Source organism: Dermacentor silvarum, chromosome 2 (assembly GCF_013339745.2).
Source record: "Dermacentor silvarum isolate Dsil-2018 chromosome 2, BIME_Dsil_1.4, whole genome shotgun sequence".
Lineage (NCBI taxonomy): Eukaryota > Metazoa > Arthropoda > Arachnida > Ixodida > Ixodidae > Dermacentor > Dermacentor silvarum.
This window is the reverse complement of record NC_051155.1, coordinates 55,941,409-55,959,880: the sequence shown is the minus strand read 5'-3', so window position 1 is coordinate 55,959,880 and position 18,472 is coordinate 55,941,409. Positions and strand designations below refer to the sequence as shown.

General features: G+C 47.5%; 1 protein-coding gene and 1 non-coding gene across 2 annotated transcripts in view; one reads left to right on the top strand and one right to left on the bottom strand.

Moving 5' to 3' along the window:
• Nucleotides 1–2,954, bottom strand: part of LOC119441492 (transmembrane 9 superfamily member 2) — a 271,918-nt gene extending 268,964 nt beyond the window's left edge. Inside the window, exon 1 of the mRNA XM_049661346.1 lies at nucleotides 2,673–2,954. Within this exon, the coding sequence (XP_049517303.1) occupies nucleotides 2,673–2,843 (171 nt within the window). The 5' untranslated portion in view covers nucleotides 2,844–2,954. The remainder of the gene's footprint in view (nucleotides 1–2,672) is intronic.
• Nucleotides 2,955–11,325: 8,371 nt separating this feature from the next.
• Nucleotides 11,326–11,397, top strand: Trnaw-cca (transfer RNA tryptophan (anticodon CCA)). The gene has a single exon. It is a non-coding gene; the product is annotated as a tRNA-Trp (tRNA).
• Nucleotides 11,398–18,472: the final 7,075 nt, after the last annotated feature.

Here is an 18,472-nt window from a genome sequence, read left to right as displayed (position 1 = left end):
TCACATCTGCTTGCAACGTCTCGCAGCGTAAACAAATACGCGTCAGGCGTATACAGACGTCCTGTTCCTTCGCATCTGATTGGTTCAGCTGTTCTGCGACTGCGGTAGTGCGACTGAAAAATCGAGCAGTGAGCGACTGGCCCGAAACGGTCGCATTTCGAGAAAAGCAACCATTTTGCGACTGGTTGCTTTGTGACTAAGGCTCATTCACACCGGCGACTTGAGGAGGTCGCGCGACCATTGCGACTCGCGAACAAAAAGCGACCGAAGGCGACTGATGTTCACACCGGCAAGCCCGGCTGAGCGCGACCTGCAAGTCGCAATCCCGGACATTCTCGTTCTTCAGTGAGAATTCTAGGATCTACGCAGTCAGCGCGCACTTCGCTGGCACTGTGTAAATTGGTTTCGCGTCCGGCAACAGCCATGCATTTTGATTCGAGCGATGGCTGGATTTTGATTCGAGCGAAACAGGAAGACGCCGTCCCTGTGCTGATGTGCTCCGCCGGGGTGTCAGCTGTGGCAGCGCGGAAGCCTCCGAAGAAAACCCGACGCTCGTGGGTGCGCCCGTGCCTCCGCTCGTGTGAAGTGACCGGCCACGCAAGCCGCCTCCTGCCCGAACTTTGTGCGCATGACAACGAGTATTATCGAGAGAGAGCAAGTTGTAATTTCTAGTTCGCATTGCGTGTTATTCGGTGCATGCAAAGCTGTTCACCCGCTGTTCACCTTTGGGTGGCGTGCTCATCCAACGAACGGCAGCTGGAAAAAGGGTTTGTGTTGTGCTTTCTTTTCCTGCTGTTTAGCTTCCAGCGAATGCGACCGCGCACATTCGACACATTGCTGCAACTGCTGCGTCCCAGAATCACAAGACAAGACACCAATTACCGGTCTGTAGCCTGCATATCGTGACGCGGGCATTGCATTTGGCGTGGACGACGACACACATCACTTTCGGCACGGCGCCGATTGGTTGAGCAGCTTTGCGACCACGGTCGCGCGACTGAAAAATCGCGCAGTGAGCGACTGGCCCAAAATGGTCGCTTTTCGAGAAAAGCGACCATTTGCGACCATTTGCGACTGGTCGCTTTGCGACCAACTTGGTCGCGCGACCACTGTCGGTCGCCGGTGTGAATGAGCCTTAACTTGGTGGTGCGACCTCGCCAAGTCGCAAGTGTGAATTTCAGGGCCCGAAGGCATAGACTCAAATTCAATGCTTAACTCAAACAGTTAAGCACTGCACATACAACAAAAAACCCGAGTAGTGCAAAATAACTATTTCGACAAAGGTCACAACTTCTACAAATTTCACAAAGTTTGGAAGCAAACTGCCTGCGGTTGCGTGCATGGGACGTATTCTGCCACGACCACTTTCGGCGACGCTATCGCCTCGGCCATCAGGCGCGCGCCAATTGGCTGGTTGAGCACGTGCGCATCCAATTTTGCTTAACCAGCCAATCAGCGCGCGTCTGATGGCCAATGCGATAATATCGCCGAGAGCAATCGTCGCAAAATACGTCCCCATACGGGCACGTCATGTACAAGTTAGTACAGAGTGACGGATTGACGCTACACTTAAAACAACAAAGACTAGTAACGTCAATCATGAAGAGCTCAAGTGATGACAACACTGTCGGGATTTTTCCCAAGTCTGTTATAGAGCATGTGTGGCGGACTCAAAAATGTCATGCGCCGCCTTCAGCTTCGTTCCATAACGTACTGCACATTCCGCAAGTGTTAAAGGACGCTAGAATTAACATCCCTTTCTTCGTCATAACTGCGGGGTTGCGTAAAGGCACCAACATCTGGACAAACGTGCGAGAGCGCTCGCCATCATTCCAAAACACCGCGATAGCCCTGTGCGCAGCGTCAAACACGCAGGGCCAGTGCAAATGGAACGGGTTAAGGACTGTTTGATAGTTCCTCTTCCGATCTGGTTCGATTGCTCGTTAGGGCAGTGTCACGGTCGGGCGCTAACAGGGCAGACGATGCGCGACTTCTTCGCCGCCTTGTCACGGGCGGACGGAAGAAGACTGGCAGTCCGGTGGAAATCTAGGAACCATTCGCGCTCATTTATCGCACCGGCTTATCGCGCCACAAAGATGCGATGATTCACAGCGTCACAACTGTATTAGCGCTTGCAACCGCGCTACGAGAACGCCCGTGACTCGGACTGCGCCGCTCACTGGTTAGACGGCGGAACGGCTAAAACGACGCAACCTTGCAGTCGCGATCAAGCGCTTTCGCTATCATTTCCATGCAGATGTTGCACGCACGGTCGCGCTCGTACCGCTACGCGAGGGGCGACGTCGCTGCCAAGTCGCATAAAGACCACCTCGCATAGTGATTCGCGTAATTTCAGGTCCCCCCGGCACGGATGCACAACGTGGCGCGTACAGACGTCGACGGCGCTTGCTAAGGAAGAAAAAAAAAAAAAATAACGCAAGAAAACGAAACGCCAGTGCAAACAGTGTGGTTTCGTGTATACAACGAACGACACGAGCGCAGCTCGGTGACGCAGCCCGCTGAAACACCTGCGGCAGGCGAGGCGCTGCGGCGACAACTCGGCAAAGTTCGAGCTGTGCTTCGGCGCGTCGTGTCAATAGCGATGCACAAAATCATCGCGTGCGAATCACACGAATCGTTTGCGGGGGCCGCCGAGATCATCGCGTTCTTACTTGGCACTGCTTGGTTGTCGAGCCTGGCTTGCAGTAGTTGACGGGGGCAAGGCCGGGGAGGTAGAAAGCGGATGCTACGTGAAGCACGACCAGAATCAGCACTGCGCCGAGCGCTGTGGTCCTCGGAGAAGACATGGCGTGTCGATTTCTCGTCCACGGGGCACCAAACATCGGGGTGCACAGGACGGGGTCTCTACGGGACCGCTACGAAAAGGTGCCGTAAAAACGGAGCCCACATCAGCCGTTCCACGGTTCTAAAAAAAAAGTAGGCGGCGTGTCTGTCTGTCGGGAAAGCGGTGACAACTTCCTGTTGTAGTGGCCAGACGTCGAGAAAAGAAAAGAACCATTTCCTCCACAAAACCGAAACTGGAACAGCCGTACGTGTTACGCGTTGATGATAGTTTGATTTCGCAATAATTCTTGTGAACAAAATATAATGTAACGCTTATTTTGAGGTTCTTGCAGTGTCCGCACTTCGATGCGCCAGGCATTAATTCCGCTCGTATGAAGACGAGCTGAGTCGTTACGATGCGGCAAAAGCAGTGCCTTCGAGATTAAGTGGCGTCCAAAACCAGACGCATAGAGAACCAATTTTTAAGGACTTAGTTTTTTATGGCGCAACGAAAAGCTCGCCCTCAGAAGTTTTTACACCTGCAGCGGTTACTTCAAAAAGCACGTGGATGTTTTGTGAGCAGAATTTTTTCTGTCTGAGCACCCTCCAAAAAATGCACGAATCCCTCCTCCAGCAACGCTGAGAAGTGAGAGCGATGTCAATAGTCATGAAGGAAGAAAAAAAAAACTTAAGCTTCGCCGTTAAGATTAGAACGTGACAGCATTACCGGGAGCCGTTCGCATCGCATCGTTCGCATACGGTAAGTAGACTCCATTCACTGCAACACTGAACCTGGGAAAGCCAGCTTACGAAGCTTACACCGATCCCCTTAAAGTCGGCTTCACTTTTAAACTGTGATGCATTGCTGGAAAGACGCTTTGCCAGGGGCAATATACGTGGTCTTATAATATTAAAATGTGAAGGCCCTAGCACATTTAAAAATTATTTTATAATTGTTTGCTATTGGCCCGACGCGCGCAGGTCTGCATGGTAGAAATGTTTGAGTTTCCTCGTAGCAGAATTAGGTTTTCTCGTACATTCAAATTACAATCCGACGCCGATTAGTAAACAATCCGACGGCGAATCCGACACCGAATGTTAAAATCGTACTTAACCATTTTTCTGACCGATTTCACTGTGAGAAATTCAATTTTTGTTCACCGAAACCTTGCACCACGTGGAGGGCCTGCGCGGTCGGTGTAGTTGGATGATTTTCTCCGCCACCCGCGATCACACGCCGGTTGCCGACGCCGGATTTTCTGGGACGCGGGGCCCTAAACGCTATCGCGTTAAAACGCCGATAGCCCGCCCAAGCAGGTTATCTGTAGTGGCAGCCACTGCGGCCGCCTACGAGAGCGAGTGAAGCATGGAGGCTAGCGGAATCACGTGACGCTCCCTCCTAGTATTTTTTTTTCCTCCATGGAGTGAAGCCACCGGTGGCTATATTGCCGGGAGCAAAAGCAGGCTGCGGCCGCGGAATACACGCGGCACTCGAGTACATTTTGTTCATATTTGTTCATCTCACAAAAATATTTTACTTGCGATGAGGCAACTTAGCTACAGTAATATATTTTACATTTTTTGTGTGCATGAAAGCATTTTAATGATTAGCTTGTTTTAATGCGCAAGCATTCTTTGGCGTGTACCCCAACTCCGTCACGCGAATTGTGTAAGGTCTTATATCTGCACAAAAATGCATAATTTTCGAAGACATTTAATCGTTATAATAGTGTAAATGTAGGTGATTGGTAGCTTTATAATTGATTAGGAGCAATTTAAACCAATAACAAAATTGATCACTAAGAATACCCATAGGGATATATAGGGCTCCATAGAAAATCCATGCGGAAGCTTATAGTAGGGGTGGGCCAACTTGAAATTTGGGGGCGGACCAACTTGATATTGGGGGTGGGCCAGCCTGAATTTCGGGGTTAGGTTAACTTGAAAATTGGGGTTGGCCAACTTCAATTTGGAGATGGGCCTACCTCAATTTGGGGATGGGCCAACTTGAAATTTAGGGGTGGGCCCACTGAAATTTGGGGGCGGGAAATTTCAGTTAGCCCACTCCCAAATTTCAAGTTGGCCCGCCCGTATACTATAAGCATTTACGATGGAGCCCTAGCTATGTTCCCCTATGGCTATTTTCTCTGATTAATGTTTTTATTGGTTTACGTAGATTGTTTATAATCGGTTATGAAGCTGCCAATTATCTACATTTACACTTTTACGACGATTAAAATGTCCGAGGACATTTTAATGTCCTCGGTTGGTCCACAGACTGTGTACCAACCACAGTCTGTTGGGCTAGGTGGTCTAACGTAGTTACTTCCAGATACAGTGCAAAAAAGTACACATGCACACGAAGAAGACACGACAGACGCGGACGAGCACCTAATGCTCGGTACATAAGCGCATCTTGTGCTTCAGTCCTATTACAAACAGACACATTGCAGTACGTACAATCAGACCCCACGCGTGTTCGAGCACAACTCGAGCGCGCTGCAAGCTAGCGGTGAAATCCCAGCCCAACTACGCGTAGCCAAGCGCCGATAAGTATTTAAGGCGTAAATTTAACATCGGGACCCGTGTAATGTAGTACGCCATGTACATACGCGCACCTTCCCAATGGTTCCCAACAGAAGAAAACGCACACCACACAGACGGCCGTAAGCAAACAATAAGAGACGTGGAATAACAGGTGAAATGTTATTCCCGGCGTCTTCTTAAGCCGATTTGTACAGCCGAAAGAAACGCACGAATTTCACCATGACCTACTGAGGCGCGCCAATGCTCTAGAAAAGCATGCCACAATCATTAAATGCAATTACAACAGCAGCTGGACAGCACACTCCGTGCTCTGCATGCTACGAGGACTTAAGACGGCGGCGCGGGCTTCTTGCCCCGAGCAAGATGGCGGCGACCGGCTTCACTTTCGGTGAACCACCTCGACTCCACAAGTTTTAGTATGTAACCTTCAGCGCGCCTCGCAAATTGTGAAAGCCGCCCATCGTTCTGCTCAACCATGGAGGAAGGAAAAAAAGTTGCAGTGGCTTAGCTCGGCTATGCCAGGATATACGTAGCGTTAGCAAAGGTTCAGCTGATTATTCTTAGCTTTCCTGGTTGTCTCCTACGCTCAACCGCTAATTGCCAGGCAACTACTTCGGGATCCGATGAGTCAAGCTTCTCCGTTCTTCTGCGCTGTTGAGCAGCATTTGCGCTCTCCTTCTCCATGGCTATACCACACTGGCAAACGCAAGTCAGAAGCGCAGCGGCTCCAGCGCAGTGTCAGACGGCGACTGCACAGCGAGCGCCCGCCTGCGCCAGTGCGTCTACCACGGCTACGACGTCACTCCTCTGGAATGCGCAGACCGGCGGCGGTGAGTCGCGCGGCGGCGGCGGCGAAAGTGCGCGAGAGGTGCCGGCTCCGGTGGCTCCGGTGCGCAAGCCGTGTGACATCACTGATCCTTGCGCATGCGCAGCACGGCTCTTGATGTGCCGCGCGAAACGGGCTTGGCTAGGTCAGTGCAGCTAACGCTACAAAAGATAAGAGGGAGCATATACCGCAACGCGATTGAAGCCGAGTGCGGTGGCCCAACACGTGGAGAAAACGTCAGAGCTCCAAACAGGTGTCATCCCGGAATTCCTTCCAAGTGGATCCGCCTTGCGAACTCCACGGCTACAATTTATAAATTGCAATATGGGCCATCAGGTAATTAGTTAAAAAGTTACTTAGTGATTTTTTATTAATTATTCGATTATGCATTTCAATTTCTTGCGCAAGTAATGTCCGCTTCTTCGAGTAGACTAGCTCATTAACTAGAATTGGGCTATCTACCACAAGCAACCTTAAATAAATTTTGAAAGGGTTCGCTGAAACACCCTGTATATTTGAGGCATGGATTATACAACGCGACGTCTTCAATTTTGCTGTCGTTGTCAAGCGCGTCATCTGCTAGCGAGCGCGCGTTCGCTACGCGGACGCTGGCGGACGCCCACTTTTTCTCGCAGAACGTCTGTGCAGTACATTTTTTAAATGTTTTAGTTGCTTTGGTGCGCCCATGACTCTTGACGGCCGGTACCAAATGTAGTTTTAGCCAGGTGAACTGCTGTTTTTACCACTGCCTTCTAGGAGTAACTGGTATCTTTGCAACATGAAGCTACGTAAGAAAATTTTATTATTGATATCGTGTCATTTTACGCGCGCTTCTTGTTGGTGGATATTGATCAGGGACAGTGATCGAAGAAACCAATATTGGAGTGAAATAAACCAGGTTTATCAACTGCGCGGCGCGAAGAATGACCAATGTATTTCTAGGTAATTAAATCAAAGGGTACATAGACATATATTCACGATATATATGTAAGGGAAGAAATAACAAATATTCTAAATGCACTAATTGAAAAAGTGAGAACTCCCAACCGGAATAAGCGCACGTGTTTACAGTAACAAACACTCTTATTAGTAAATACTACACGGAAAATTGTCATTGCCAGAAATAATATGCATAGCAGGCAAAACCACTATATATATATATATATATATATATATATATATATATATATATATATATGTGTGTGTGTGTGTGTGTGTGTGTGTGGAAGTGTTATTGATATACCGTACGACGCTGAATAGTCGTTTCCGTTTGAATGTAACGCATAACAGCACTATTGAAGTATCAAAGGTGAGTGACCGAGGCAAGCGAGGACTGTTCCGTATGATTGTGCTGCCGGAGAGTCGTGGCTGTTGCGCAGACGTGCAGTTCCTGATAGAATTAACGCACGGGTGTAAATAAGTCCTACTTAACAAGTTCCTAGCTGTCATTCAATACAAACGCCCCGTTTTGGGCCATCCTGTAAATCTGTTAACTTTATTCAGACAAGGAGAACTTTGTTTGACAGTTCCACCATGTTTGCAACACATTACAATTGGGTGCCCCATTTGGTACCACCCTTATCTTCTTCAACGAACGCAACAGATCTGGGGCGCTATAACGTAAAATGATTCCAAACTGTTTTGATTCCAAACTCCTGACGTCAAATTTACCTAACCACCAACGCAAGCATCGGGCGGTGTCCCGCAGCGTTGTCTGAACAACACAATCAAACACTGTCCTCGTTTATAGGAGTTCGCCTTTGTTCGCTTTCAGAACCAATAACATTGTCTACACTCAGCGGTTTTTCTTATTTAATTCAAGTAAAGTCCCTATATAAGAAAAGTACCGCCATCTACTCTTTCCTCCGCCGTCTCCTCTCCAAAAGCGGTTGTTTTTTTCTTTACTTTTTGCTTGCGAAAGCAAGTCGACGGTGGCGCACCTAGAAAGTCCACGTTGAAGCTTTCAGGCTGGGCGCGCTCCGCAGCCGCCGCCGGTGACTGCGGCTGCGCAGAGGACTTTCAACATGGCTCTGAGGCGAAAAAAAAAACAACAACAAAATATAAAGATGTGAAAGCGCGCGCTATCATCGTCCAATCGTAGATACAGGAGAGAGAGAAGCGGCGTTGATCAAAGGATGGGGGTACTTTTCTTATATAGGGACTTTAAATTCAAGAGGCGAGGAGCGCGCTCTAGTGGAGAGGGTTCGATGGGGCGGAGCCAGCACAGTGAAAATAGATAACCGCATGAAGAGGGTGTGCCGGCTTCTCCGATTGGTCCACTTCGCCTTACTTAGCTTGCGGTGGCTGGTCGAAAGTCGCGGCGGCGTGCAACGGAAGGATAAGAATGCCGCTAAAACAGGATCCTCAGCAAGGAAGAGTTGGCAGAGCGATGTCGTATGCATGCCGAAAGGGCTCGATAACGTTTTACGGCCACGCAAAAAGGTTTATCATGCGCAAATAAATACATGCTCACCGGCAGGTGCGAGTAGCGAGGGCCTGAGCGATCAGCGGGCAGCTATCTTCTATTCCTTTCGGAACGTGGCAGTCGGTGGCTATTCAGAAAAATTTTCAGTTTTGTTCGGCATATTAATGAATTTTAAAGCGAAGCTTTGTACCTCTACCAGCCAAGGATTCTGTCGTGTCCGTCGTTGTAATCAAAAAACGATCCCGACGAACCGCCAGCAATTGCAGGTATAGCAGTATAGCTTACTTGAATTCAGGCATTCAGCGTACAACTAAGCACTCGTTTTCGCAAGAAAAACCACAAAAACAAGCTTCAAAGTGATGAGCCAACATGATGGATGATAAGGGCTGCGGGCAAAGAACGGAAACAGGCTCGGCGCGGTCCGTAAGATTAGATTGCAGCTGTTGCAAAGCTTATGCAGCTGCTTGAAAGAGGGTTGACGTCATTCGAAACCCTTCCAGCCTAGTAACTGCTTCGGTTCATTTTCTAGACTACCCCACTATGGGTAGACCACGGAAAGTAAAGACGGCAGAAGAAGAGCGTGAATATAAGGCTCGGCGGAAAGAACAAAATCGTCTCGCTCAATAGCGTCGTAGGCAAAACCCAGCAGCTCTCGCACAAGATGCCGAACGTATGCGTCATGCCAGGCAGCAGGACCCAGCATATGCCGCTAGAGAAGCGGAACGTGTGCGTCAGGCCAGGCAGCAAGACCCAACATACGGCCGAACTGTTTTTGTAAGGGACCACGCAAATGCAAGGAAAAAAAGCGCACGAAAAAAAAAAAAGAATTGTGATTGTGGCAAATCAGAACCTGCTTCAGAATCAGAACGTTGTTTCTTCTGCTGGAATTCTTTCGCAGTTTAGTGTGCGTTTTTAATTATAAATAATTCTTCTTCTAGTTGCAGCGTTAGGTAGTCTGATCATTCTCAAATTTGAACACACGCACACTGTGCTGCAGAACTATTTTTGTAAGGGACCACGGAAAGAAAGCGCTCGAAAGAAAAAAAGCGCTCGAAACAAAAAAATCAAGTGCGCCGCAGTCACCGTGAGGGTGGCGTAAAAAGCTTCGCTTTCCAACCACCTTCACAGGGTGGATTGGCGGGCAATTTTTTTTCGCGTACACGTCACTTTGACGTGGTGAGTTTTCGCGGTTTTAAGAGGTCGCGTGACAGACAGGCGAAGTGGGCGTAGCCAGAAAACATTGGACCAATAGCAGAGGGCTAATGGTGAAAAGGCGTCGAATCAGAATGATTATTTTTCTTTTGTGTGGTTTAGTCATGCATAATCAGTGTGTACACGTTATATCAGATGGGGAGCTATCATGGTTTTCGCGACGTCGCGTGACAGACAGGCGAAGTTGGGAGTGGCCCGAAAATGTTTTGACCAACCGTGGAGGCCGATTGCAGAAATTGGAATCAAAACAATTTGGAATCATTTTACGTTATAGCACCCCTGCACATATCTCTTCGTGTATGTGAGACATGACCCCAATTACGTGGGGATGCCAATAAATCATCATCATCATCATCATCATCATCGGTAAGGCACGCAGTCGAAATGAGCGCATCGCCAGCCTCGCGTCGGCTGCATCTCTACCACCGAAGTGAAAGGGGTTTCGGGTACCGCGAGCTTCAAAGCATACGTCTTTATCACGAAAATAACGTTTTATCAGACCACATCATCACTCCTGTGTAATTTCACGTGCCCAGTTCACATTACATCGATAGAATCAAACGCGTTTTCTTTTCGTGCACATTTAGTGAAGCGGATAAAGGTCATAGGGGCTAATGGGGGGCTTCAGAATAATTTCGACCACTTCGGGTTCTTTAACGCGCACTAACATCGTACGTGACACGGGCGCCTTGCATTTCGACTCCCTCAAGATGCGACCGTCGTCCTCGAGGTCAGCAGTCGATCACCCTATGTGTGCCGTATGACCTGTAAACTGCAGTCATTACCTGATTACTTCTCGACGTGCAAACCACTTTTTGCCAGCGCTTGCAGACCTGTAGCATGTGCTTTCGACGCTCAAATAAGCAATTTCCCATGATTGTAGGCAGCAATAGATCTGATCATAAAATTGTTAATTTAAGTGAGGAAAACAACTATGGGAAAATTTCTTCTACAACTCGCAAGATTTCAGTGTTTTTAGGTTTATTCTGACTGCCCTGCTGATTGATACGTTTAAGCAAAAAAAAATGAATCCTTGTGACGCAATAAAAACGTACAACTGATGCTCCGTCAGGGCAGCAGAATGCTCTAGGCAACCCATATTTGGCACATCACCAACTGACTGCATAAACTCTGCCACAGCTTTGGCATGCAAAGGGGTTAGACTGAATGCACAACTGAGTTTGTTTTCAAGGGCATTGACCAGCTTTTAGAATGATTCTAATGGATATAAAAGGCCCCAAGGTCCCTTCTGTTTGTTCTTTAGATTCCACAACGGTTTCCTTGTGAGGCTGCCCAGCCAAGTAGATGCTGCAGCTGGGAAGTCCTTCTCAAATAAAGAACACTACCATATTGGTTAACACAACAGGCGGCGTTTCGTTCAATGCAAACTCTGCAGTCTGGTAATGATCAATGTTGTTTTGTTTAATCTTTTGCAGTGAATACAGGTTTGTGAGTGGTGGCGCTAGCTAACACTCCCAGGGTTAATTCTACTTGTAAGACAAATACCCCAGAAAGTGGATGGGAAAATGGCGCCGCGGTAGCTCAATGGTGAGAGCATCGCACGCCAAATGCGAAGACGTGGGTTCGTTCCCCACCTGCGGCCAGTTGTTTTACAGCGTAAGCTGTTATTCCAATAGCCGTTTCTGGTCGCGATGATGCCGCCACCGCCCCGTAACCGCTATCACCGGAAATGCGAAAAAAAGTACTCGCTTTCCGCCGGGATCGAGCCCAGGCCCGCTGCGTGTGAGTCGGATACTTTACCACTAAGCCACGCAAGCGCTTGCTATCAGGCAGAAGAAAAATTCCCTTTAGACGTGTCCTATAGGCAAGCGCGCAGGCGCAGACGACCCGAGCCTCCGCCAGTATGGTGGCGCCATCTAGTTAAGGTGCCTACAACCGCCGCGTGCGGCGAGATGCGATTCAGACGAGGCGCGCAATGAACGCTATCCCAGTGTTAGATGTGCGCCACGTATCCTGGGTACCTCTTCGGCACACGTTATGGCGTTTCCTCGCAAGGTACGAACCGCTGCTGAAGAAGCGAATCGTAAAGCTACGTGCGTGGCTACAACCAGGCATCATCGGCCACAGCAGACTGCTGCTGTGGCCTTCCCATTCTAGCCATTCTAGCCATTCTAGCCTTCCCATTCTAGCCAACCTAGCAAAAGGTCACGTGTTGGGCCACCACTGCTGGCTACACAGGGAGCGTTCGCTTGCCAAGGCTGGCTGCGTGATGTAATGCTTCCTCCTATATTTTTACTTCCTCCATGTGCTCAACGTTTAAGTATCTATAAACGTTGGTTCTGCTTTATATGAGCGAGTGGAACTGGTTAACCACCTACATTCTGACCTTTTCAACGGCTTTTGAAAATTAAAAGCTAGTACAATAACAATGAGTTGTGCAGACTTTTCTTATAATTGTACCGCTTTTTCCCAAAGTACACGCCTACGTCCTGGCTGGATGGCCCCCGTCGTCGTGAATCTGTCGATAGACGAGCCAAGCCTACTCATCTAAAACGAAGGCAAAGTCAGCGCCACTTTTCTGCTCACTATATACAAACGAAGGCCTATCTGCACAATGTAAGTTAGAACGAACTTACATAAGCACTCACCACTCCTCTTGTCACCATCATCCACTACAGTACTTTCATTCCCTTTCCCTCCCCTTCCTTCCTCCTCAGTACACAGTAGCAGAGTAGAGCACATTAGCTCAGGTCGACCTCTCTGTCTTTCATATGAATAAAATATATCTATCTAGAAAGAAGTTATAACCCAAAAAATGTACTGCATTTTGTACCAGGAACCGTGCACACTAATAGAAGGTCACGTGGTGGACCTCTCATGCATCTTCATGTTGCCGCGTGGGGCGACAAAGGTCATTTTTCGGCGACTTTTAGTGAAGAATTAAAAATATAAATCCACGTTTAACGAGAAGAACATGGCTTGTTTTAACCAGTACGATAGGCAATCTTTCCATCGGCGAGGTTGTCTCGATTCATGTTCTGAGCGGTCTCAGAACTCTAGAGGAAAAGCTGCCCATAGCGTCCATGCATTGGAATTGACAACTGCAAGAGCACCGCCATGTTGCTACACTGTGCAGGCGCGCGGTAGCAGACGACGAGACGCGCAATCAACGCGATCACGAGACTCCTTCTGTACAGCGGCGCCATCTAGTTCAGGCGCCTAAAAACGCATCTTTTCAGTCAGTCGTTAATTTTACGTACAAATTTTATAAACATCCATCCGATCTTTCTGAAAAATATGCGGAATGAACTTTAAACGCCGTTCATGAGTATATACGTGATACGTGTATATGCTTGTTCTTGCACAACATTTTGAATATTCTTCGCGCTACAAAAGTGGATCGTAATCCAACATGGCGGCGCCTTTGTGGTTGCCGCTTTCTTTCGGCCAGATTTTCCTCTAGAGATAATATACTATCGTAAAGTTAGTATACTGAGTTTGAAACCCGAGTTTGAAAACCGAGTCGACGGAAATGTCAAAATTGTTGTCGAAATAATTATGTTAAAGCGCGAACCCTTGCTGAGAGCACACCCTTGAAGTTTAATAACCCATTTTGGCTTACAGCCCTGCCATTCTGAAGGCACCACTTCCCATGGGCATATTTCACGGCAGGAAGCTATAGGACTCTATATCGGGCCTTAGTCCAATAAATGTAATTAAGCGCTTGTCTGTGCTTCTTGTCGTCCCGTCTTCGTTTGCTCTTTAAACTTACTACACTATGGAATAACAACTAGCCCAAACTGTCACCCTTCTATATCGGGCTCTCCGAGTGTCAATACCGCGGAAGTATGAGTAATAAATTTTAGCTGTTCTCTGACACCGGGCTCGGTGCAAAATTGTCAAGCACTTACTGAGCCTCCCCGTTGACTCATCGTAAAGTGAAGCATATTTTGCACCTCGTATTTTGCAAGAATCCGTCCATACGCCGCAGTAGCTGTGTATGTAAGTAGCCTGCATGCGGTCAATCAGACGCACAGTTGCTGAACATTTAGACGTGCCAAAGAAACGAGCCGTAAACTTTGCTGCAATCAAAATAATTTATTACAAGAACATTGCGCTGGTGCGACCACCATTGCAAATAGCCACTACATCTTACGCCTTTTGACATTTGCACGCGCACTGAAATGCAGTAAAACCAAATTGATAGCACGCGTTCAAGGTGAGATGCGCTTGGCGTTTTTATGGATGCCAGAAACAGGCAACGGCCAAGCGGAGCTAGTGCGAGCACCAACATCAAGAAGCGTCTTCTTCTTCGTCTTCTGCTGGCGCCCGTATTTGTCACTACAGGCCGTATATTCACATCACAATGTGCATCCACCCGACCTGCCCAAGTGTGCCCAGACAAGTGTGAACCCGAGCCCATGCGGATAACCGCAAAATATTATGGCAATATGGCATTTCTTACTGCCGAATCACAAAGCAAAAAAAGGCACTTTCTGTCACAGTCTCGTTTATACGAAATAATAAATCCCCTGCATCTGAAATATCAACTGTTTTCGTAGTTCTCTGCTGCAAATTTACTTAGCTTAGAAACCATAAGGACACCGTCCAGCATTGCATGCGGCGGCAGCTACAGCTGAATGAAGCATAATACAAACAGTAAATGAGAACAAATACAATAAATCAGATAAATCAAAGCACAATAAGAAACTACACCAAACAAAAATGCTGTGCGAAATAAAGGCGGCAGTGTACGTGCCTAGTCAAGAATAACGAAAAACAATGTTCACAGAAAGTGTCAGGAACAACATGGACAAACAGTTGCGCCAAAAGTTGGTAGTAAGTTACACCTAGGGGAATATTTATAGCGATATAGATAGCCAGGCATAACTATAACGTAGCAATGCGCTGCTTGAAAAAAAAATGGACTGCGCTTAGTGTGATAGTGCTAGAAGAAAGCATCATAGCGCTGGAAAAATTCATTTATGGACACTACTACAGATAAATTTTGGTAGTTCAGTTCGACCAATGAAAAGGAAGTTCGTACATGTGGCCTATACAGAAGGAAATGTGGTGTGCCCACAAGACTTGAGAAGACGATAGGTCTTCGCGCACGACAGAACAGCAGGTGGTGAAACTTTCAAGCCGTCGCCAAATTTAACAGGCTGAGGGACCCCGGTCTCGTCCAGAAGGGGACGGTGGTACAGGCCAGGACAATTTCCAGGTATGTAATATTTAGGAAATGTCCCGGCATCCAACCAAAATCCACATGATTATGATTTTCCACCTTCAAAATTGAAATTCATTCACACCAATTGCTTGCGTGTCTTTGCTGTGTAGTGAACCAAAACAATGTCAAATGAAATCCAAGTGGCGATGTATCCTGCGCAGTCAAAGAAGCCGCTCCTGCGACATCGTTTTCTTAGCTTAGGGATTTACATGTGCCAGCTTCGTAAATGAAGGAGCAGCTTGTTACAGGAATTGTAGAAAACAGCTGAAGAACGCTGCAAAATTCCCTGAGTACTGTTGTGTCGAAACAACACTCTTATCAACTCAAGTCAGCCATATATAGACGGTCATTATTACATCCCCCCCCCCCCCCCCTTAGCGTTTTGTGATCTCAGGAGCCAAATTTCAGTGCACAAGCTGTTCTCGTCTATATATACCTCAAGCAAGCCGAAAGCAATAGCTATCTCTAACTGAGAAATTCCGGAATCTCTACACGGCCCATGCAAGGTCAAAAGTCTCCCGTGTTAACCTTTTCTGGATGTCCTGGATAAAGGCATCAAGCTCCGAAGAAGAAGAAAAAAAAAAAAACGCCTGTTGTGTTGCGTGGTTCATGCGAAGGAGCACACAAGTTTCCAGGGGCGAAGCGACGTTTATTGCCACATGTTAATCGGTGCGTGGCTGGTCGAGATAAGCCCGCGCGCAGGTTGCAACGCACGCCTTTTATTCGTTTTGCGCGCCTGCGCATTAACGGCTGCGGCGATAGGCCGGACACCACAACGCCCCTACGGACAAAGCTCCTCTTTCGTCCCGCGTAGAAATGTTCAATTTCCAAATTCGCCTCGATTCTCTTCGTTATCTTCCTTTTTCAGAATTCAGGAATTTCAATGGCAGTTATAGTCTCGCCGATATATAGGAAGCTTCTGAAGACAACTTTTGAAAAACTATCACATCGTACCTCATTTGTCGCATTGCGTCTCGTTGATGCCGGACTTGATTAGATGCAGTTGTGAGATCAATTTTGGGGGTCCTCAAGAGCCCGACAAACCTTCAGAATCAGCTGGAAAATAGGGCGAGCGACTTCCAAACAGTGCAGAATGCCGAAGCTCATTAACTGAGAAATAAGTCCCTCGCCTGTTTCTCGGGTAACCTCGTTTAGTTCGCAATCTCGCATTCGAGAGATCTGCGTAGCTCTCCCGAATGTCCTTAACAACTTTCGAGTGGCATGCCAACCTAGATGTGGACAAAGACTATGGTTGTGCCGACAGCATGGCAAATTCTTGAAAAAAATTGCGTGGCATATCAGCACTATTTTCAATTAAGTTGTAGGCAAGTTGCAGAGTGGCAAAAAGAATCGAACAACATTTTGGTCTTTGCTCCCGACAAACGTCCGCCGACGAGTACCAGTTTTGAGCAGTGGGCATAACAGCGAACGTATACAAGTTTACCATTCTGTTTTTACACTTCGCTTGTACGCCAGATACGCGACCAGGCATAGTATAGAAGCCCCGTCAAAGCACTGATCTCACAGAGCTCTAGGGAACATCGATGACCAACCCAACCAATACCGGCCCGTGGTCCACGTCTGTGAGTCTTTCAAGACCGAAAAAAGATTAAAACACCTTCAGTTGGCCAATTTTCATTCCTCGCAAAGGTAAACGACAACAGAGTTGCTCATGATGGCCGCAGTCACTGGTCTCGTCGCAAATAAGTGACATCTTTTCCCCTTGTATCCACTGGACAATTGACAAAACCCTGTCTCTGTGCAGCGATTGTGTACCAGGCGTTCTTCGGTCTCGACTGTTCATGATCGCCCATAATCTGGCCATGCTTTTTTTTTTTTTCGTAGACTGACGGTTTCTAAACTGAGACCCTGCTCTCCACTTTTCTCCGTTGCAGCGTGACCTCTGAGCGGCCTTCTTCTTTTCGTGGCTGTTGGGTCCAGTAGGCGACTTGGAACATCGCGATTTCGTTGGCGTTGTTCCTCTGGTAGAGGCTTTTGTCGAGCAAGCCACACCCCCCCCCCCCCCCCCTTCTCCGTGTGCACGCCAGGGGCGAATGATGCAAAGTACCCCTTAAGTCTAAAAACTGAAATCTGGGCGAGTGGTTACCTATTGGCATTCATCATGACCAGGAATTAGGATGATGATGATGGTGATAATTTAATGGCATCCCCTTTGAAGCGGGGCGGTGACAAATAATTACCTAGCCTGCTTGATTTATTACGTACGTATACATATCAGTTACCCCCCCCCCCCTTTTTTTTTTCTTCTTGTTCAACATGACTTCCGCTACATATGACTTCCGCTTTTCTTCCGCTACATATGACTGTAAGAGATCAAATTAGGTCGTATCAATCTCTTCCCTGCTTTTTTTCCACCAATACTCTAAACGTCTCCTCATTATCTCGACTGCTGACCGGTTGATGCTTCCGTCTATCCCGTCTTCCGTCTACCCAACCGCTTTTGGAAGGCGTACGTTACCTACTGTCCTCACTGGGTAAACACCTTTACATTCCATTAGGATGTGTTGAGTGGTGTCCGGATCTTTGCTGCAGCGTACACATGCCTCATCTAGTTCCGAATATTTGCTCCGGTATGTCTTGGTCCTTAGGCAACTGGCTCGAGCCTCAAATAGCAAAGCACTGCCCTTCGTGTTATCGTACAGATTTCCCCCTTCTAATTTCTTTCTTCTCGTCCTCGCAAATATCCATGGTGCTTTTTGTTTGCATTATTTGCATCCACTTCACTGTCTCTGTTCCTGCCACTTTCTTTTTGATGACTCCTGGTTGCATATTCACAGTTTGAATCATCCTGTACTAGCTTGTCAGCTTTCTTGATTTCTTCCTCCATTCGGTGTCCACGCTTTTTAGCTAGACATACTTGTGCACTTTAGCCGCCCATTTATTTTCATCCATGTTCCTGAGTCTTTCTTCAAAACTAATTTTGCTCTGTGCTTCTCTGACTTCGAAGGAGGCCCAACCCATGTCACCTTGCACTGCCCTATTTGTGGTTTTACTGTGGGCTCCCAAAGCCAACCGGCGTACCGATCTTTGGTTAACTTCCATCTCTGACAAGATATCCGATTTTAAGCTTAGAATGGTATTCGCGAACGTTAGCGATGGCACCATTACTCCTTTCCAGATTCCATGCACCTCCTCATACTTATTGTGGCCCCACAGTGCTCTGTGTTTCATTATTGCTGCATTCCGCTTCCCCTTTATTTTCAGATTATCTTGAGTAAGTCTTTTCTTCGTTTATGTATACGCCGAGGTACTTATATTGCTTGACTATGATTGTGACTTGTTGTTGAATTGACATCACGTGTCTCTCTGTTACTTGCCCCCTCTGAAAACATGCGCATTTTCTATGGGAGAGCGCTGTTTTTCGCAAATAACTAATCATAGAAGTTATCTTTCAGAAATTTCCCATGGAAATAGACTCTACGCGCCTAGCCCGACATTTCATGCAAGCGGTACCATTATACTTACG